The 21,931-nt window shown below is 44.2% G+C and overlaps 1 protein-coding gene across 3 annotated transcripts; it reads left to right on the plus strand.

The window, feature by feature from the left end:
- The first annotated feature begins 1,439 nt into the window (after positions 1-1,439).
- Positions 1,440-21,333, plus strand: WSCD1 (WSC domain containing 1). Of its 3 annotated transcripts, XM_008500596.2 has the most exons (9): positions 1,440-2,116; positions 8,603-9,276; positions 10,761-10,875; positions 11,416-11,600; positions 14,561-14,682; positions 17,649-17,814; positions 18,866-19,030; positions 19,431-19,631; positions 20,896-21,333. In XM_008500596.2, the coding sequence occupies exons 2-9, from the start codon at positions 8,850-8,852 to the stop codon at positions 21,246-21,248; spliced, it is 1,734 nt and encodes a 577-aa protein (XP_008498818.2). In that variant the 5' UTR covers positions 1,440-2,116; positions 8,603-8,849; the 3' UTR covers positions 21,249-21,333. The 3 variants fall into 3 exon arrangements, with proteins under 3 accessions (XP_008498818.2, XP_030318480.1, XP_030318481.1); XM_030462620.1 differs by lacking the exon at positions 19,431-19,631 and having other exon boundaries at positions 1,460-2,116; XM_030462621.1 differs by lacking the exons at positions 10,761-10,875; positions 11,416-11,600 and having other exon boundaries at positions 1,460-2,116.
- Positions 21,334-21,931: the final 598 nt, after the last annotated feature.

Consider the following 21,931-nt stretch of genomic DNA (forward strand, 5'->3'; position numbering starts at 1 on the left):
TACTGCCCTTCCTTTATCTTCCTTGCTGATCCCCAAGCATGTTGCTGGTTTGAGTCTTAACCAAAGTGACATGACACTGCTGTTTGCAGCCTGTGATCCCCTTGGCTGGGTCACCTCACAGCAGCAGGGGTAATGCCCATGGCTGCACCAAGTGTTGCAAGTCCCCCGTGGTATTTTGTAAAAAAAAATCCTGGAAACAAGCTGGCATCAGAGAGAGCTGACATTATATAAAACCTGGCAATTTGTCTGGGCTTTGCCTGATCTCAGAAAACAAGGCAGAGCAGCTGTAGGACCCCCAAATAGCAGTCGTTGTTTTGATGTCAGATTTATGAAAACACATCCCATATCAAGGCAGCAGCACAGCCCTGGGACACACTCACCTCACCAAGCAGGTCTCACCATCACCCTTAGAACTGTGCCAGAGGCTCAGTGCCTGCTCCTGCCCAGATACACCTGCAGAGCCTGGGGTGGGGGGGCTGTAGTGCAAATTTGGTGCGTTTTCAGCACCTTTTTCCTTGCTGGTAGTACTTAACTTCACCTCCTGCGACTGCTTCACCTGGGTAGATTCCTGTAATTCTATTAATTTAGGCCCAAATTCAGCACAACATTAAAAAATGTCATTGCATTAAACACTTGATTAATTTAATTTCAATAAAATTAAATTAATTTCAGACTTGCAGTCTTAAAGATATACACACCCGTAAAGGCTGGATGAACTGAAACCTAGCAGATGTACAACTTCTCAGGGTAGGAACACACCTCCAGCCACTAGTATTTTAACATTTGAAAGTTACATTGTCTCAGGGTTCTTCCTTAACCAAGAATTCACAAGACCACCATACAATCACAGCCCTATTAATACTTTAGGCCCCAGAAAATATTTTTTAAGAGCAAAAGCATTTTAGCTGTTCATTTCCACATCTTACTGAAGTATCATCAGATTTCTCTGAATATAGACCTGGATTCGACATGCAGACATGGATGGGAGTGAGGGTCTACAAAGTCTCCACAGGTTTGATTAAAATATACAAAGATTTTTGGGGATGATCAAAACCACACACTTACAAGTGTGCAGCCTACAAGCATTCAAATCCAGATACTTTAAGAACACTTATAAAATCACAAATCTCAGTGTGAACAGGTATCAGAAAGGATCCCATCTGTGCAGTGCAGACAGCAGAGCAGGCAGTCCTAACGACACGCAGCACGCTGCCTTTCAGCTCTCACATTCATAAATAATTTACTCCTATCCATCTGTGCGCAGAATAACAATTTGCTATGTGAAATCTGCGGCGAGGCTGCCGGGGACTTGCTTTCCCGGGACCCTCTGGACCTGTTGGGAAGGGGTGTGGGTCTCCGGAGGAGCGGCTCCAGAGAGATCTGCCCCTAGTGGGAAGAGGCACCGAAAAACAAACACAGGAGCATCCGTTCAGCTGATCGCATTCGGTCTCACGCTGCTGCTGCTGCTGCTGCCGCCACTTCGGCATCTGCCTATGCAGCCATCCGTGCACCCAGACAAACACAGAGGCAGAGAGAGTGTACGGGTAGCTCTGGAAACGTCTGTAGCTGCAGAAGGCTGCAGAGCATTTCCGTGCAGCAGACGCAAAGGAGAGAGAGGCTGCTTCCCAAACGGGGGAGCGTTATGAAACACGAGTGTGCCGGCTGAGGAGTCGGGCAGAGCAGCGCCAGGGCTGCTGCCACGCCGGGGGCTGGCGCAGAGGCCATGGAGCAGTCCTCCCCCCACAGCCCTTGCCCGGCGCAGGACCCCAGAGCGCCGGCCCGGTGATCCTCAGGGACCCCGCCGATCCGCAGGGCCCCCGGTGATCTGCAGGGACCCCGAAGAGGCGGCGGCGAGCAGGGAGTGTGTGCGGTCGGCGAGTTGGGTGTGCTGGACACCGAGATAAACATCTGGAGGCACCCAGCAGACAGCGGCAGAGCTCCGAGGGGTGCTCGGGAGGATTACGGATCTGGAGGCGGGAGGAGGATTAGTGGGGAGGGCAGAGGGAGCAGGATTTATCAGCTTTTCAGATATGCATTACAGCTTTTTATAACATTTCACTGGATCGTCTAGGACTTTGCCTGGCTACATCAGTACTCCCTCGACCATAAAAGAAAGGTGAGGCTTTTTCCTCTTATACAGTTGTGTTATCTGCTTCTGCAAGCTGTCAGCTGGCCTTGACACAAGTAATAATCAGACAACTTTTTGCAGAGGCTGAGGTTATTATGATTCATTGTGGTCTGCATGGCTGTTTGATTTATTAAATTTATCCATAGCATCTAAGTACAAAAGACTCAGCTGCATTATTTATAAAGATTGCAGTTTGCTCTCAAGATGCCCTTCTCTGAGCATCTTCAAGGCATCATACTTGAAAAGTAGGCATGGGTAAGGCAAGTATGTGTTTTTGTCACATAGCCTGGTGAAGCAGACTAGAATGCTCAGCTGCTTGGAAGAGTTCCTGAAGCATCATGGTGCTAAATAAATGGACTCATAACAATTTTTAGTAGGTGGATGTTGCAGGAATTTGGATGCTGAGAGGCTTAGGAAAGACAATTTTTAAATACCTATGATTTATTTACAGTTTTGCATGCTATTTTAATTCCAGCAGATTCTTTGTAAACAGGAAAAGATCTCTAGCTACTGTGAGCTAGGGCAAAAGTCAATACATGGTACATTTTTACAACAATCTCTTGCAAAACTTCAGCCTATAGCCACAGAACCAGATTGGGTTTATTGGAAATTGCAGATGAAGAATCATTTGCTGTTTGAGTTCTACATATCAAAGGAATCCGTATTATGCATGAATGGTTTGTTATTGATCAAAATACTTTCTAGGTTCAAGAATACTGTTTGCAGATAGGTCTCAGCTCATCACTGAATGGTGAGAGGAGATTGTATGTCACCTTTGAAATAAATATCCCTTTATGTACAGAATGCATACACACATATGTCTGTGTATGGTTATATACTGAATGTAGGTATATATAGGGCTGCATCTTTTCCATACTGCAACAGAATCAGTCTTCCTCATTATTACTATGTGCTATGTATTATTACGATGTGCTAGGTAAAAATATCCTGGATTAATGGAAAAAACACCGTTTTGCTGTGGTATGCTTTCTGTTACCAGCTGCCACCAAACACTTTCCAAGTCAGCACTCTGTCTCTCCATAAGCCTCCTTGGGCCACCTGCCTCCTGCATCCCTCACCACAGGCCACTAACAACATTGCTGCCTAGGTTCACATTCACCCGTGAAAGAAAACTGGTCTCAAAGTGGAACATCTAGTGAAAGATATGCTGTGTCCAAATTGAGTTAGTGCTGACTTGTCCAGCCTCAGGCTGCAGTTCTGTTCTGTGACATAGCCTTTCATTTCCAAACCTGAATTATCTGTCACCCATAGAACACTTCCCCTATTCCATGCAGTAGCTATCTTGTATATTTTCAGCTTTGGTATTTTCAATTTGGTTAGACCAGTTTATGGACTATGTCATTTTTCTCCATCTTCCTGCTGTCTTTGCATACTTTTTTTTTCTGCTTTATTTATCACTTTATCATTACTGAACAGTTCTAACACAGTATCGAAGATAACTTTGCAATCTGATTACAGCTTGTAGGAAGCACACTTTGAATGCATGAGGAGAGAGGAAATGCTAAACTTGCAGGAAAGCCCTCTCAACCTGCAACATTTACCACTATAGCAGGTGGAGAAATTGTGGTGCTTCTACCTCAATTCTAGTTTGCTGACAGACCTTATGTTGTGCTTAAACTAACACTCAAAGCAGCAAAGGGCTGCACTCAAAGGGCTGCTTACTAGTTGAGCATGCACAGAGTCAGCAAGATCAATCCTCTCACAAGTGGAACATTTTAAGATGGAACAAGTGCTTATTGCTTCTGAAGCCCAGACAGTAAGGCCAGATCTTTTGGTAGCGGAGCTGGCAAGGCACATCAGAGCTCCTGCCAGGACAGGCAGAAGGTCCCTTCAAGCATGTCTCACCAGGCACCTCATTGCTCTAATGAAAATCCATAGGTGATAAGCTTCATTTTGATGGGAAAGGGGCAGAAAAGTTAGTTTCTATAAATATTAAGCCAAACTGTTCTCTAAATCAAATAATTGGAGGTGACTTAGGAAGAGATGGGGAAGAAACCCTTCTAAGCTCTACTATGTGATCCAATTTTCTCTTATCTCTTGATTTTGGAAACTGGGAACATGTGGAATTTCTCTGTCAATTCCGCTTGAGGTATGAGAGGAGAGCTCAGACAGCTCACCCTTGTCATCTTTCTAACCCTGTTCTCAAAACTCAAGAGGGTTCTGGCCATGTATGAAAATACAGCCTCAAGAAGGACTTGCTGCCACCTGTCTCAGGACTGACACCGGGGGCTTTTAGTTGTAGGAATAAAGGGAACTGCAAATATCTGACAGGATCTCAAGATTAAATTTGCGGGTTCTCAAGTTTCTCACATTTACGCATCATGATGTTGGCCTTGACTATCCAAACAGCCTTAAGAAAATGGCAGTGTGTATGCAAAAGGAGAGCTGTGAGCCAGAATCCCCCAGTTAAGTCCTAAGCTGACAAAAGAGAGGAGAAATATAGAAGGATGTTTGTTTCCAAAAAGAATGTTCTTGAGCACAATTGCCTTACATTTTCAACAGAAACCAGTCTTGCTTCCATGCCAAGAACTCTGAATTTGCAACATTCTGCTGGTCTTTAGACAAGATAAACTATTGATGATAGGTTAGGGTTAGAGCTGCAGCCATCAGTGAAGGATTGACCTAAGTTTCTGCATTAAGCAACCTATTAAGGGACAGCCCTCAGCAGAGCAATTCTTCACTTGCAAGTCCAGGGCTGTTCTTCAGTGTCTTCAGCCTTTACCAGCTTTCATAGCATCAATGGAAGCATTCAGTCTTCCCTTAAAAATTCTGTAACTGCTCCTTTAGCTAGGGAGTAGAACTGCCCAGAACTTCAGTATTATTTTTCTGTTTCTGTCACAAATATATTAATGCATCTGCCTAGTGCGACAACTTCTGTCATACTTCGCAAGATCATTTGGGAAGGAAGATACTGACCTGCTTTTCCTTACAGCAACTTTTTCATGGCAGCTATAAATCTGGTATCATGTATGTAATGAACAAAAAGCAAGGAATAAAAGAAAACCACAACCTAAAATTGCAAATGCCTCAGGTCTGGTGCTCAGTACCATCAGTGCACTCTGAGACATAAGCACTGTGTAATTATCCATTTATAAACTCACAGACACCAGACATGCCACCTTTTTAGTGGTGCAAGGGACCCTTCCCTTGCTGAAGGCAAAGCACCCAGCAGACCTTCTATACAACCACTCATCACCTCCAAAGTTCATCCTTGCCTGTGTTAATTATCTTTTTTTTTGTTGCAGAATTAACCATTTCATTGTTCTCTTCTCCTAAAGGTCTTCTCTGCTATTACTTATTAGTTCTTAACTGCCCATCTCAAAGTCCCTTCAATTATGATTTTATGATTTTATTGACTAATTCAGTTCTCAATTAATATGGTCCTAAAACCTCTTTGGTTATGAGAACTGATAAATAGGAGCAGAAGACACTACTTTGCTTCCATTTCACTTCCTTCATTTTAAATGATACATGCATGAAAAAGACAAATTATACATTTTCTACTATCAGATACTGGTTCATATCCTCCTTACTCTTCCATTTTTAATATCATCATCAAATGTGATGCACTTCAATTCTTTTAGGCATACTTTGATGACACTGCAATATGCAGTTTATGGAAAATCAAATGACATTTTTTATGTCAGCAGCGCTCTCTGCTATTTCTCCACAAAAAACAACATTTAATTTTTGAGTTGTACATTTGCAGCAGTTGCTGTGGGTGGAATGTGTACTTATTTATTTGGTTGGGTTCTACTACAATGCACTGTCATGGCAACTGTACTGAGGACGAATGCATCTGCAAGTAATTTATGTATGTCATATTGACTGCAGTAAAATTGGCTTTTACAATTTAAACTTCTTCAACCACTGGGCAAAGGCAAAGTTAGCATTTTAAGACTCAGAAGCAGCTTCTCCTTAGTAAATAAATAAACTAGACAGACCAGCAGGAGCAGTGCTAAATGTTCCTGGGTATTTGGACGCAGAGCATGCTGCACACTTAAATTAGGTCTGGTATCTTGGGTAGTTACCCCAGTTCTGCTGATGCACAGTCTGCTTTTCTTTCTCCCAGTGTGTGAGGCAGTGATGGCACCCACACAGGTGCTGTTTGGGCAGGCAGTGGCCAGGCCTGTCTATCCTGGAACCAGGAGGCATCATCGTGGGATGCCCAGACAAGCAGCAGATACACTCGTCTTAAGGATGATGCAGCTTCCAGCTGCTCTGCTTTGCATCGCTACAAAAACTCAACTGAAATCTACAGACTCGAGTACATAGTGGCATTAAAAGGGACTAAATTGGGCCACCAATGCAGTTTCAAGCATAACACTCCCAATTTCTGCTACAAGGCTTCAATGGTCCTTCTCCACCAGAGCTGCATCGCTGAGAAGCAATGCCTGAAGGCTCCCAGCTGCTGCAACTCTGCCTTCCCCATCCAAATGACTTGGGTGCACTTGAGAACTTTGGTTCAAGACAGTATTAATACTGTAACTTGATCACTTTTGTGAGTAAACTCACAAAACTCACTTTGTGAGCTATGAACCCCTGAATTTACACAGGTGTCTTCATTTAAATTAAACGGCCTCTTCTGGGAATAGCTTGTGCTTTCAGTAGCCCCATGTTAGGAACAACTGGTGAATCAAATTGTACCTATGCTGAGTATTTTTTCAGATAAATTAGGACAGTTACAATCTGCAGTATCTAATTATGGCTAATTTCCTGTTCATCTGTCTACATACTTCTGACCTTTTTACTGTAATTCTTGAGCACTCACAACATCAATCAGAAATTTTCAATAATTTAACTTCAAGGGTCAGCTCTTCAGCTGGTGTAAATCAATACATTTTCTTTGGAGCTGATCAGAAGGGAGTTATGTTAACTTTTACAGTGAATGAAGTGTTCTTAATTTAATACAGCATGCTACAGCCTCATAGCTCTTTGCATCTGGTCACTCTCAAGTTCACTGGCTGCGAACAGATCCACAGGTACTGGTGGAAAGTGGTACATCCTTGTCAGACTGAATTCTTGGAGAAAGTGCAGAGATAAACACACAACATTTTTGGGTGTTTCTCAGCCCTATACAATTGAGACCAGCATACATGAACTTGAACATGAAATTTTAAAACCATCTAAATCAGGTCCTCATGACCACCCAACTTGTAAGATTAGATGACAGGACTCCTGTCTTGTGCCAGCTCCCTTTAGCAACAGATGCTAAAATGTGATACAAAAAAAAATTCACCTGCAATTGCCAAAAGACTCAGCTGAGCTTTTCTGTATTTTGGTCGTGAAGTTTTCAGGCTTTGGTTTTTTAATAGCTACTTTAGCCAGAAAGAACTGCGCAATTTAATGAAAAAGGGAATGAGTGCAGACCTCACTGGTAACATCTATTTAAGAAAGAAGCATAGATGAGTATCCACAGAACTTTAAATCAGAGAGAGAACAGGACACAGAGTGAACTGATATTTCTTTGCCATGACTGTGGATTTCAAGAGTGTGCCCCAAATGCAAGTTAAGCAAAAACCATAATATTTTCTTTTCTGGAAAACACTGTATCTTTTCTCAAAACTTGCCTGGCTCCACAGAGAAGTGATTGACTAGGAAAACAGGACTTTATGGGGAAGTGCCAGCTTTCATTTGCTATAGGAGGTTAAAGGTTACCCAGAGTACAAAGGAGCTTTTCTTGCTGGACAATCCCACAGTGATATAAATCAGCACATCTAAAGCCTGCAAAATTCAGAGGAAGTCAAGAGGTACCTGGTGAAACTTAGGATATTTTTTTTCCAAACATGCACTGATTTTTATCCATGGGCATCCACACATAAACATTTGGCATCAGAAGTCTACTGAAAACCCACCAGGATCTCTGGTTTCTTTTAAAGTGCACAGCAACTCACACAGCTCTGTGTGTAAGTACAGAATACCCAAGTATCCTTCCAGCATAAAGCCTGACTTTACTGCGCTGCAGAGAGATTAGTAATTATTATCTATTGTGAACTGATGAAACTTCTTTCCCCCCCACACACTGCAGTTTCCTTCTGATCTGCATTTGTAGCTTAGCTACTGTTCAGCTGAAAGGAAGGAATTTGTTAATGCCTTCCTAAAAAGATGCCTACACTGCAGCTGCTTATCCCAGCCAGTGACAAAGAACGGAGATGTCAGCTACTGACAAAAGAAAATAAAGAACTCTTTTTCCAAATGTTTAAAGAGAAATAACTTCATCATAAAGATTTTTCTGGTACATTCCAAGTTAAAAGAAAAGAAAAAAAAAGCTGAAGATCTGAAACTTGCTTCTGCTTAATCAATCACTCTCAACGGATTATAGTTTTTGAAGCGCATAATTAAAAACAACAGATGGAGAAACACTCATCTGAAAAAAGAAAAAGGGGGTGGGTTGAGGTAAGTCACTCTGATTTTCTGTTTGGATGTGACCCAATGTTCCCCTCTGTGTTTCAGGTTTCAGCTCTGGCTGTAGGGCAGCACAGGAGCATGGCAGCACTGCATGGGTGTGCGGAGCCCCAGGGCCAGCCAGGTGCCTGAAACCAGCAGCAGTGCCACACCAGGCTGCTCCATCCGGGGAGGGCTTTTCATTGGGAGGAGGCACTGAAGTGATGGGCTGAACGTATGGGAGGAACCAGCACCCGGCCAGGCAGAGATTCAGGGGCCTGTCTGGAGGCGTGAAGGGCCCACTTCCAGTAAGGGCATGGCCAAAGCGTTCTTCAGGCTACAGAAGGTTCTCCGTCGGACCCAATTTCTGCTCTTCTTCCTCACAGCAGCTTACCTGATGGCCGGCAGCCTCCTGCTGCTACAGCGGACCCGCCTGGTTATCCAGCAAGGTTCACGTGGGACCTCTGCTAATCAAGCCCTGCCAGTGTCAGATGGGATGGCCAGGGGTGGGATTGTAGATCCCAGGACACTGCAAAACCCCCACCCCGGCCCCAGGCTGCTGGTGGGCATGGACACCATGCAGAATGCAGTCTTGGACCAGTGGCACAGCCCGCAGTGGCTTGTGTCCCGCAACTCAGAGCTCAGGCAGTTGAGAAGAAGGTGGTTTCACAGGTTGATCAGTGACCAGGAGCCCATGCAAACAGCGGGATTTAAAGCAACAAAGCACACTGTTGAACACAAAGGTAAGGGATCCAAGTCCTGCCCTGTTCCCTGGCACACTCACAAACTGCGTGTCCCCTTAGGACCATCCCAGGCAGAGACTGGCAAGCACCACAAAGTGTCCCTGCAGAAACACTTTCCTCCTAGCTCATCACCACTTTCAAACAAGTTCTTAAGTACATGTACTGGCCAAAGTACAACGCTGACATCCTTGGTCATGCAGAGTTGAAACATCCTTCAAAAATGCATTTTAATTGACTGAATGGAAGCCCAAACAGTAAAATAAGCCTCCCTAATATAAATTATTTTCTCTTCAAGAAGGCACAGATAAACACTGTTGAACTGATTTTCTTTCTCAGAATAAGAAACACTTTAGAAATGGGTTTTATTACACTAACTACCCAAAGCCTAGTAATACCTTAAGCGTAGAAGTGCCACTTTGCTGCTACAGCTTTCTAGCATATACCAACTTCTACTATTGCAAATATTCTCTGTTCCTGAACTGCCCTCTGTGACCATCTCTGCAAACACACTGTATATCTAGGAGAACAGACATGGGCCATAAACCCACGGGAAGCTTTGGGGAGGGGCCCTGGCCCCATCCTATCCCTGCTGGGCACTTCCACCTTCAATAAATACACCCCTGGATGACATTGCTCACCTCCACTTTAATAAGCTCTTTGTGGACAGACGCAGCAAAGAATCACAACAGCCCCCCAGACTACCACTTTTGTGCCTGTGCTTTGTAAAAGCAGTATTTAGAATTCACAAAGTATTATTTTTTTACTCTTCAGCAAACAGCGGCCAACCTGGAGGATTATTCCAAAGTCCAAAACCTCTGTTAGAGTGGCTGAAACTTTCTTTTTCTTGTGGATTATTTTATTGTTAATATAATGCTTTTTAGTTTCACTTTTCATGATACATTTTCTTCCTGTCCACAGCTCATGTTATTTAAGTTCCCTGTGTTATCATCTCAATGCTACTACTTCTAAAATCAAATTTCCTTTTTTGCTTCCTATTTAATGATAAAATGTACTTTTATGCCCACAATCGCTGTATAATAGTGCATTTCCACATCATTCTTCCAATGGTATCTTTAAAAAGTGAGCTGGATTTTTATAGTAATTCTTTTTGTGACCAAAAAAGAGGGCTAATATAGGATGCAGTATAAAAGAAATATTTATCTTTCATATGCTAAGTAAAGCAAGACATATTTTAAGAGATTAATTTGCACCAGAGTAAAAGAGATAGTTCAGTGTGATAGCTAGACAGTACTGCCTAGTTAAGACTGAAGATATCTTTCCTTTCTAGCTTTAGTAATTCTATGTACCCAAAGAAAAATTATTTTCTTAGTATGTATCTTGCATCTTTTCATTATCAACTAGAAATTTTCAAGACAACTTGGGAGAAATCCAACTTAAGGTAATGGATCACCACTGTATGTTTGTTCCCTCTTCCCATCCCAATCCCGTGCAAGTTGCCTAACTCTGGTCTTGCACACACACAGGGACCTATGTGGGATGCTTCAGCGATGATTCAAGGGAGAGGACACTAAAGGGAGCTGTGTTTTATGATTTAAGAAAAATGACAGTATCCCACTGTCAGGAAGCTTGTGCTGAGAGGTGAGTTGTATTTTTTTATGGCAAGTTCTCTTTTCTGACAACATTTGGAACTGAATTTGAAATGGGAAAAGCACGCATATGTTACATATGCATCATCTGTGGAAACTGTGATTATCTTGTGCCATCAGGGATGGTGCAGCTCCACTGCTTTCCTTCAAGGAGACTATTTTACTGCTGCCCAATCTGGACAGTGGCTTCACACTTTGGCTCATGCCAAAACTGCCATGCATTTGAAAACTGCCTGAGTTGATCCAAAGTGCTCACCTTCAAATGCCAGTGAACAGAACCTGTGAAAGGGGCTTTTCTTCTGTCACTCTAAACCATCCCAAACATTTCTATCAAAACCTGAAGGAGTAGCTCTGGGTGAGGACAAGGTGGCTGCCCACCTCAAAGAGGCCGCACTGGTCCCAGGGCCAGCTGTGTCTCTGGAGCAGGGTGGCAGAGGTGTTCCCCATGCATGAGGACAGTCCTGCCTTCCTTGGGGACCAATTGGGGACCAGGGGTGTGCATGTACCCACAGGGCTGGTTCTGTCCCCACAGGGCTTACACCTACGCGGGCCTGGCCTACGGAGCAGAGTGCTATTGCGGGAACAGGCTCCCAGCCACGGCCTCGAAGCCCCAGGAGTGCAACAGCGAGTGCAAGGGGGAGAAGGGCTCCCTCTGTGGAGGGGTGAACCGGCTCTCTGTCTACAGGGTCGAGGAGCCACGGGCAGGAGCCAGACCATGTAAGTGGGTGTGCGAGCGGGGCGAGGAGGCCATGCCCGCATAGCCATGGCAGCCCCACAGCCCAGCTGAGCCTGCAGGGATGTCCCTGTCTTGCTCTGTTGGTCACCAGAGTGTGACACAGCAAAGAACAAAGGTGCCAGTGGGGTACAGTGTCCAGTTGTCTGGCTCCCTCCCTAAAACAGCTGTGCTGCTCACCGCCTCAGAGCGGGAGATGGGCCTGGCACGGGGCTGCCATAGGGTTCATGTAAAAACAAAATACAGCACAGAGCGACTGCAACAGCAGCAGAACACCAGCTGGAAACTGCTCCATTTCACATCCATTGCAGAGGGACAAATTCACGTGTTTAAGAAACAACCCTGGAAGTGGGGGCTGTATGACTGAAGGGCCACCCTAAGCTCAGAAATGACCCTAAACAAAGTAAGACCTATGTGACTGCAGCAGGAGATAGCAGAGGCCAGAGAGAGAGGCATACCAATCTCCCTCCCAAGTGAGAGAAATGAGACCACAGTTTTTCGCTCTTCCAAGGACTTCTGTTCTAGCAGCAGTTGGGATTTTGTTTCATCTTTAAATGACAGCACTTACTCGTCATTCAATTAGCCACCATGGGAGATACAACAGATGAACCTTTGGGCCAACACAAAACACTTAAAATACCTAAACTACTGAGCAGTCTTTACTCTTGGCACTTACAAAGCCTCACAGATATTATTTGCTGACAAGAATCACCCAAGACCTTAGGTTGTGCCAGTGTTGATGGTACTTCATGTCTTCTTAAAGATGTCAAGGTTTGTACAATAATCCACCCAGCTACATATAAATTATATATCAAAGGTACGTAGACCTAAATTGCCAGTGTCAGGCTGACAGGCACGTTGGCAGGTTTCCCAGGACATGCATCACTGTTTAAATCTTCAGCATAAAATATATATACATATTTCACAGGAATAGGTAGCATTTATTTTTTGCTTAAGTATTCATGAATTAGTCATCAAATTAGTGTAGCCTGGAGCTAGATTTGTATTTTGTTTGCCCTCAGTAATACCTGATATTTGACTGCTTGAAGAATCCCACTGACACAACCTAGCAGAGAGGCCCCAGAAGTATCAATCCTGATGAACAAGTACATTGGAAAATAACTTGGAAACACTAACAGCATCTGTGATTTACAATACGCAATACAGAGAAAAGAGCATATCTAGTGGCATCTCCATTTAAACCATCCCAGACATGGGGTTTCTGCTGGCTGCCCTCTCCATCCCTCACCTCCCCCTTCCCACCCAGGCTTCTGGGGCCCAGTGAGCTTTGCAGCTTCCGCACTGCAGGACTTGTGTCCCCACGTCACATTAATTACAATGAAGCTCAAAATTCACAGCTGCTGCAGCCCAGTGATTGCTCTGGCACAGAGTGCCATTTTCCTTGGGGCAGGGTTCAGCCATCCTTGCCCAGGAAGCAGAAATACAGCATAAATATGGCACATTTCCAGTGTGGTCCGCAGGTTCTCTGTGAACCCTGCTCCTTCCAAAAAGCCTGTGTGGGCAGTTCAAACTTTCTTCCTCATGCACTGAGAGATGGGAATTAAATATTAGTATGAGACTTCGTAGGAAGTCTTTCAAGACCATCCTGAGAAGTCAAAAGACCGCTGCTCCTTCATTCTTTGGTGCTGTGCTTGCAGTATTCTGGTCTCAAGCAGACTCCCGTTTTGCCCCAATTTCCATCAAGTTATCTTAATTTCACATCTCCTGAGCAACCCCAAAGACAGAGCATTGACTCAAGTAACCAGTTTAAACAGTTACTGGAAATTATTTAAGCAGCCTCTCCTTAGACTGCTCTTGGCTTGTGCTGGAGACTACAGGCCCTTCTGCCAGGAAATTCATGCAGAAGCAAATTTTTCCTTCAAAACTGCATGGCATCTTTCCTACCATCCAACACATTTACCACATCAGTTCTGGAAAATACAGCTGCTAACCAGGACTCAGAATACCCAAATTCTTTCCCAAATCTACCTTTCTCTCTACTGAGTCATGCTAGGCAAATTCTGTCAACAGAGTCACTAACAAGCAGTGAAGTAAAGCCATTTTCCATCTTTATAAAGCCCACAACACCCAGTCCCCTTTTCTAACCAGCCACACAAGTTATTTTCTTCATTACCATGAGTTCATCTGTGCAAAAGCACAGCCACAGCTGGGGTGCCAAGTTTCACTACGACTTTGGGTTTTTGTTTGATTCTGTCAAGCGATCTTTCTCTCTTAAGCAGGAAGGAAAATTGTACTGCTGCTTGCAACAAGTATTTGGGTCAAATCCTGACTTCAATCACAATGATGCAAAAAATGGAGCAATTCAGCGAAGCTCTGTGGCATTTATACAGGAACAGGGGAGATCAGAGGCTGATGCTAAGGACTTGAAGCAAGCTGTTCTCCCTGAACAGCTTACAAAAGCTTGTTTAGATTTTTAAAGGCTGCAGCAAACTCCCTTGGCTTGAAAAGAAAGCGAGTTGGGAGAGGTGAGGGATAGCTCAGCAACTGAGCAGATGTGCAGGAAGGTGGGTGCCTATGGGGGCTTTCTGTATTCATTTCAATTCCTTTGCTTTTCTGGTGCAGATCATGGAAGCTTTGTAGATTTTTATCAGTGCTTTTAAGTCTTCCAGGGGAAATGTGTCTTCAAAAGAAAACTGGGACTTGCAAACAATAGCAATGCCCTCCACTGGTAGAATTTAATTTAAACTCTTTGCTGCAGACCTACTTTCAGTGGTTTGTACAAAGCTAAAGGCATTTGTTCCTTTCAATGCCACAGGATTTGCAACACACTTTTCTAGTGTATATCATGGTTTCTCTACAGCATTTGGAATATAGAATTTATTTTATTATTTTTAGATTCTGAACCTAATGTTGTTCTTTGTGAAAGAGGCAGGATACTATGGACATTGTTTTCTCAAGAGAAACCTATTTCATATCCCTGCAGGGAGGAATGTTATCTATCGAGGATGTTTTAGAGCTCCAGAAAATTTAACAGACACCTTTCCAGCCTCTTTGATACAGCCCAATTTGACGGTGGAGATGTGCTCTGAATTTTGCTCCAAGAAAGTAAGAACAGTTCTCATTTCCCATCCTTTCTTCTTTTTTTGATATTTTAAAATTTTATCTACTAGGGGAATAGCAGAGATTAGTGCCTTAGAGCTTTGAATTTGTAAATTAGTTTTCTAAAGGACAAAACTCATCAGTGTAAATACCCAGTGATGCATCATGATCCAACCGCTCTATGGAGTGGGGACGGTGGGAGGGAAAGCCATCAGAGCAATGCTGCTAAACAAGATCCTCAGAAAAGCTGCTCTAAGAGACCAGCATCGACCATGAGGAAATCGATACCATTTCCGTGTCACATTCAAATCCAGAGCCAGCCCAGACTCCCTGGAGCTGCAGCTCATGAGGAGACAGGCTACCAGAGAGCTGTCAGCACCTGAAATGTGTCCCCAGAGTCCTCTGGGGAGCTGGTCCCCACTCAGCTCTTGAGGAGACAGGTGGGGTGCATGGGCAGGGAGCAGCAATCCCCCCATTTTGTGCAGCTCACCTCTAAGGTGTCTTTTTGGTCTCAGGCTCCTTAACAGTGCAACAGCAGGCACTGCTGCAATAAACAACAGGATTTAATGCTGACGTGTCTATATACCATTTTTACACCAATGTGTAATTGTTCTGGCTAAGAACACAATATAATCTTAAATATGTTAAAAAACCAGCTACCAGAGAAAAAATTTACCAGATAAGCACGTTGAAAAACAGTGAATTTTCCTGGGACTTTATAAAAATATGTCTCTTTCCACACCAGAACTACGTCTGCCACTTTCATGACAACCTATGTAACTCAAGTCTGATCTATTTTAATTTAAAATGGCCTAATTGTAGAACCTGATGCTGATCCATAAGACTACAAGAAAGCAACTAATAAAGCCGCTTGAGTGCTTATTGGGTTTTGGATAGAAGGTGAGAAGGGACATGTTAATATGTTGCCCTTCTGCACATTCCTGGCCTGAAGTACCACCTTTGCTCATCCTCCACTACCACAGAATAAAAGCACAGATGTAAGGATGCAAGAAGTTTGACTTTGATGGACCTGGGTATCCTCAGAGGAGGGGATGTCTGGCCCAGGGCACTTCTGCATTAGTGGCTGTTGATGCGGTTGCTCCCTTCCTCCCCACTCTGATGGGGCTTATTTTTTTGTGAACCCAGAGGAAGGTTCACTGTGTGATCAGATTCAGCCTGCTGCCACATTCAGCCTCATGCATTAAACTGAACACTCAACTACTTTGTCTTCTAGCATCACAAAGTCACTTAGAACTATTAAGCCATGAACAAACAAATCTTTTAATTACTAGGTAGAGTGAGAAAGCTTTTCCCAGCCAATGTATCTTGTACACCAGCTCATCAGAGGTTTAAGATTGCATCATGGAATTAATTCTGTGCACTGAATCACCCACACACCCTGTATACAGTACCTTAGAAACCTGCATACAAACACATTCTCACAACCTCCATTGATAAAAATGTCCAGTAAAGCAGGACCTCATGAGCAATTTTTTCCTAGCTCTGACATTAATCTACTGTTTAATGGTGGAATAAAATTTTAATCTTGTGTCAGTTTACCCATAGATAACTTAATTTTTTTAGTATTTGCTGGTGAAGTACAAGTAGGACTTAGAATAGGAAACTGGAAAAGAAAGGAATTTAGCAATCAGAGCTGAACCAGATACATGTATTTTAAATCTATTCACAATACTCAATTTGGACACAATCTAATAAAAACAATCAGTGACTGAATCATCACATCATCTCCATTGCTACTGGAGAATGACTGCTTTCCTTACAGAACTTCAACTACCCGTGGAGGCTTCATCTCAGAAATTCTTATGTAAATAGTCCTACTGACATCAACTTTGAGTTACATACAGCTTGCAGGATGGACACCTGAGCCTGTCAATGCATGCTCTAAAGCATGCTCTAAAGCTCAGTGCAGAAAAATGCTTATTGACAGACCTGCAGATTTCTCTGCCAATACACTTGTGTTTAACTGAAGTAAAGCACTGCAGGTTTGTGTGCGCTTGAGCTGGAGAACTAGTCCTGCACATAACAGTTACACAGCTGCTAAAAGCCATAACCACAGCTTGGGGCATAAAATGAACACACAAGTGAGCAAAGTGGACAACTCGCAGTTTTGATTAAATTCTGATGGGAAGTCAGGGCTGATACTATCATTTTGCACACAGAAAAGACCAAGTAATCAGCAGCTGATTACAACACTTCACAACTTGTGCTGTGGTACCTGGTATGATTCCCACAACTACTGTTCTGGCCTTCCAATGCATGTGCTGTCATCAGGATGCTAAAACTTCCCCCTGAGAAGCAGGTGCCCCTTGGCATGAGGTACAAGAAACATTTTTATTCCTGGCAGTATTTGAAGGCCAGGACACATTAACTCAGATAGAGAAACTGCTTCATTGTAAAGGGAAAATTTCTGTTCACAGGCAGAAACAGAATGATTTTGCCCTTGGATTAAATCTGTAAATAGTTTTTGACAGTGTCATCTCTCATTTGCTAAGCAAATGTTGCCTATTTGGGCACAGATGGCACATCCGTTGTATTTGACTCCTAATCAGAGAATGAACACATGGAGGAGAGGGAGAAATAACCTGCTGAGCAGTCCTGTCACACACTGCCACACTCCAAAAGACTTTTAAAAGGCAAAAAATGTTGATATGGAACAGGTGGAATTGAACGCTATACACTCAAATAACTCCTGAGCTTCCTTCAGTCATTCCGTGGCTGCACTGAGACCAAATATTGTGAATTATCAAGCTTTAGGAGGTTTGTGTCTGAAAACCATTTTGAAGGACAGTAGTAGTATAAGAATCATGAGCTTTACAATGATGTATCAAACACCGCTTTGATCTTGACAGTGGCCTTGTGAAGATTTCTTTTTCTTTGTATAGCAGCAGCATTCCCCACAGGCTGTTGATGCCGTGGCATTTACACACTGATCTACTTTCTTTCTTTTGCAGGAGTTTCCCTTGGCAGTCATCCGAGGGTGGGAGTGCTACTGTGGGTACCCCACTGGGCGCTTCTCGCTGCGCAAGGGTGCAGACGGTCTGCTCTGCAGCGGGACGCGCAACGCCAGCAGTGAGCTCCACGGGAAGTACTGCCTGGTCTACCAGACACCTGTGCAAGGTACAAGTTTTGGCCTCATTGTGCCAGGGCCAGGGCCAGACCCAGCACTGCTGGAAACAGCCCCCATGTTCCTTCTGCAGCAGGTGAAAGTGATCTAGCTTACAGCAGTCCTAGCTGCAACAGCTGGGCTGCTATCACAACACAGGCAGGAATTTAGGAAGCAGCCCTTATCTAAATCCCCACCTTGCAATCAGGCTCCTAAATATGCATCTTTTATTCCCTCACTAAGCAGCAGAGCCTCCCCTTGCCCTGGAAAAACACAATTATTTTGTAGATGGAGAGAACAAGGCAGAGCTGGGGAAGGCACACCCCTAGCCATACAGCACCCTGGGCAGTAGGGACAAGGACACCATGGTCTGTTCCTGTCCTGCTCATTAAATGCACATCCGGCAGATCTGCAGACTCTAATTTTGCTCTACCCGTCTTCCTGGAAAATATTCATCTGCATACATGTTTCAAAGCTGGAAAATAAATCAGAGAGTAGGGCTCCAATCCAGTAAACCATTTAGGTGGTACTGGCAACAATATCCATGCAATGATTTGAAATGAATTCACTGAAATTTCTCATAAGCTTAAAATTGAACAAATGAAGTGTTTTTCTGGATTGGTGCTGGGCTTTTCTTTTTTTCCCTGACACCCCTGGTTTTTCAGTAGGAGGAGTTTCTCCTGCATTATAAAACTTGCAATTTCTAGGTGTAATGGCACATTTAGGGTTTCACTGAAGAGCCAACCTGCCAGGCAAACAGCCGTTAACAAACAGGCATCAAGGGGCTTTTATCACACCTTGCCTGTAAGCACAATGGTTTGCCAGCTCTATCAAGAAAGCATTGCCTAACACAAAACCAGCAAAAAACTCTTCTGAGGATAATCTCTTTGGCCTCTTATGGCTGAATTAATTTTGAGAAGCAGCTGACTCACAACTGGACTCAAATTGATATCCTGTATTTGTGAGAGAGAGAAGAAAGAAGCAATAAACCCTGTAATCAAGAGCTGTCAGTGGAATTATTAAAAAGCCACACTGCTAACAATGACATATCTTTTGTACTTGCAGACACCCGCTGCACAGACAGGAAATTCTTAACCACGAAATCCAAAGTGTTTGTTGCTCTGTCAAGCTTTCCTGGGGCTGGGAATACATGGGCTCGCCACTTGATAGAGCATGCCACAGGGTACTACACAGGAAGCTATTACTTTGATGGAGCCCTCTACAACAAAGGTACAGTATACAGAGGGATGGGTCACACAAAGTCCTTCCAAGGCATTGGGGCTTTACTTCCTCATTCTGGTATCCTTCTGCCTGGAGCCAGCAGAGGCTGTGACTGTCCGCACGTCTGGTAAAACCTCAACACGTGCCTGTAACCAAGGGTCTGGCATGATGCAGGGGGCTCCAACCAGGGGAAGGTTCCTCCCCACAGCAGGTCAGAAGGTGACTCCCAACCAAATAAAGTCAGTTAGACTTGCAGGTCAGTGGCAGGGCAGAAGTAAACTTCAGCCCTGGTCTCAGGTCCTGTGTGATGGGTTTAATTGACTGGTACTTTCACAGCAGCTTTACACCACTGTAGGGAGTGATTCAGAGTGTGAGAAGGCATAGATTTTTAATCTGTCTTGTAAAACAGGTTTTAAAGGAGAAAAAGACCACTGGAGAAGTAGAAGGACAATCTGTGTGAAAACACATGAAAGTGGCAAGACAGAGATTGAGATGTTTGACTCTGCCATCCTGCTGATCAGGAACCCGTACAAATCGCTGATGGCCGAGTTCAACAGGAAATATGCTGGGCACCTGGGGTACGCCACTGACCGCAACTGGAAGAGCAAAGGTAGAACTCGCCTCCTGGGGCAGAGTGTGGGCCTTCTGGGTGTGCTGGGGGGGGTAACACACTGGGAACAGAGTGAGCACTGCAAACAAATCCGGTGGGACTGGAGTCCTACCACAGCCATGGCCAGTCCCAACAGCACCCAGACCCCCACCTTGAGAGAGGCTGTGGTCTTGCTCTGCATCCACCACCATGGAGAGGAGGGGCGCACAGCTCCAACACTGTGGCCAGAGGCACACAGCATCACTGCTGCCATTGTACTGTCTGGCAGAGAAAACATGTCCAGGTACAACACCCCTGGGTACAGCCCATTTGCCAAGCTATGAGAGGTGAAGAAAATTTGCTCCTGCAGCATGTAAGAGAAATCTAATTTAGGATTTGGGAGATTCAATGGAGCATGACATTTCCTGAAGGAAATTATACAGCACTGCACAGGTGCTACTGCACTGCAGATAAATAAGGATAATAGCAATAAGGGGACTTGGGAGTCAGTGTTCCTTGAACATATGAAAAGACTCCAGGATGTGCCTGCCACACTTCATGCATTTGACTGGCAAGCTGGATGATGCAACTGCATTTTCCCCACTGAATAAACCACCGCGTTTAGACTCTGCAGCTGAGAAACAATTCAGCTTGCACTTCTTCTCATGAATGTTTCAGGCATTACAGCTGCTGCCTGGCAAGCCAGGCAGCACTGGACTGAGGGGAAGTATCCTCTGTCACAGCACATTTCTTTCCCAAGTTCACATATCAGCTTTTATCAGTCACAACTCAAGACCCATTCATCAAAAAACAGACAGAACAGCCCTTAGGAAAGAAAAAAAATCTGGAGGGAATGGCTTTCCTGCACTTCGAACTACAAATTGTTACATTTCAGCCACAAATCCTCTTTGTTCCACCCAAAAGCTTAAACTAGGACTATTCTGACTCTCAGGAAATAAAACTATCACTAACAGCAAATAAGTGATTGAGGTGTCACTAATGCCCAAAGCAAAGGTAAGAAAATATTTCAGTAAATTTTGTCCCAGTGATCCTGAAAAGGTGACCTTAATCCCAGCCATGTACCAGGAACAAAAGAATCTTCCCTATTAAATCTATTTCCTTACCAAATCTCCCCATAAAAAGGCTGGTACAGGTGCACAAAAACATGTTATTCCACAGATTTGGAAATCAGCAACACCCCACACCCAAGCCAAGATCAATTTCCTTTTGCTGCATTTACATAATAACTGTAATTGTCTCATTTCCTGTCTTTCTGGTCCTTCAGAGTGGCCGGATTTTGTGAACAGCTATGCCTCGTGGTGGGCCTCCCATATCCTGGACTGGCTGAAGTATGGAAAGCGCCTGCTTATCATCCACTATGAGGACCTGAAGCAGAGCCTCATCCCCAAGCTGAAGGAAATGGTAGAGTTCCTGAATGTGACAGTGTCAGAGGACCGACTGCTCTGCGTTGAGAACAACAGGGATGGGAATTTCAAGCGGTCTGGTGCTAAGCAAAAGGATTTTGAGCCATTCACCCAAGAAATGAAAGATCTTATCAACAGATATATTCTGACCGTGGATGAAGCCCTAAGGGGAAGAAACTTCACAGGGTTGCCCAGAGAGTACATGCCAAGATGACAGCCTAGTAGCACTCATCTGTGTTTAAAAAATCAATTTTTTAATTAAAAAATATAACTAAATAAATTTAAAAATATAGACCAGAGCTTTACAGCAGTTAAAAAAAGATACCTGTGGAGTCTGCTGAGCAGTGCAAATTCTTTCCACTCCTGGGTGTTCTTCAGGGCACTAAGTGCTCCAGAACGCAAGCAATGAAGGATGGAAACTGGGTTACAAACAAAGGCAAAAAGCTGTTAGTGTCTACCTGCATGTGTTCCTGCCTGCACAAATAGCACTGAACTCCACAGCAGAGCTCCCCTGCTTCTGCAGTGGGTGTCCTGCCTCTGCTGCCACACCAGGAGCTGCTCAGGTTTTCACAGCAGCTGTGTTGGAAGCGGACATAAATAAATAGGGAGGGAAACAAAAGAAGTCATAACAGGGACTACCAATGTTCATCCAAACATTTAAGGGACTTAGTTGCTTTCTCCGCAGCATAGCCCTCTGGCTTCCTTCTCCTGGGTTTGATGGTCAGGTCACCTGCCACAGAGGTGTCAGGGTGCAGGGGGAGAAGAGCACTGGTGGACAAGGGTCCCCTGGATGCTGGGCAGAGATCCTTCAGGACCAACCCCACATTCCCTGCAGAAATGGCATGGCCCAGGGCCACTTGAGCTCCTCAAAGGCAGCCACAACATCCCAGCCTGGGG

Source organism: Calypte anna, chromosome 19 (assembly GCF_003957555.1).
Source record: "Calypte anna isolate BGI_N300 chromosome 19, bCalAnn1_v1.p, whole genome shotgun sequence".
NCBI lineage: Eukaryota > Metazoa > Chordata > Aves > Apodiformes > Trochilidae > Calypte > Calypte anna.

Coding starts and splice junctions, on each gene's coding strand:
- WSCD1 (XM_008500596.2), top strand. CDS start 8,850: ATGGCCAAAGCGTTCTTCAGGCTACAGAAGGTTCTCCGTCGGACCCAA. Junction 11,601..14,560: donor ACGGGCAGGAGCCAGACCAT/GTAAGTGGGTGT, acceptor ATATCCCTGCAG/GGAGGAATGTTATCTATCGA. Junction 19,031..19,430: donor TGGAGCCCTCTACAACAAAG/GTACAGTATACA, acceptor CTTGTAAAACAG/GTTTTAAAGGAGAAAAAGAC.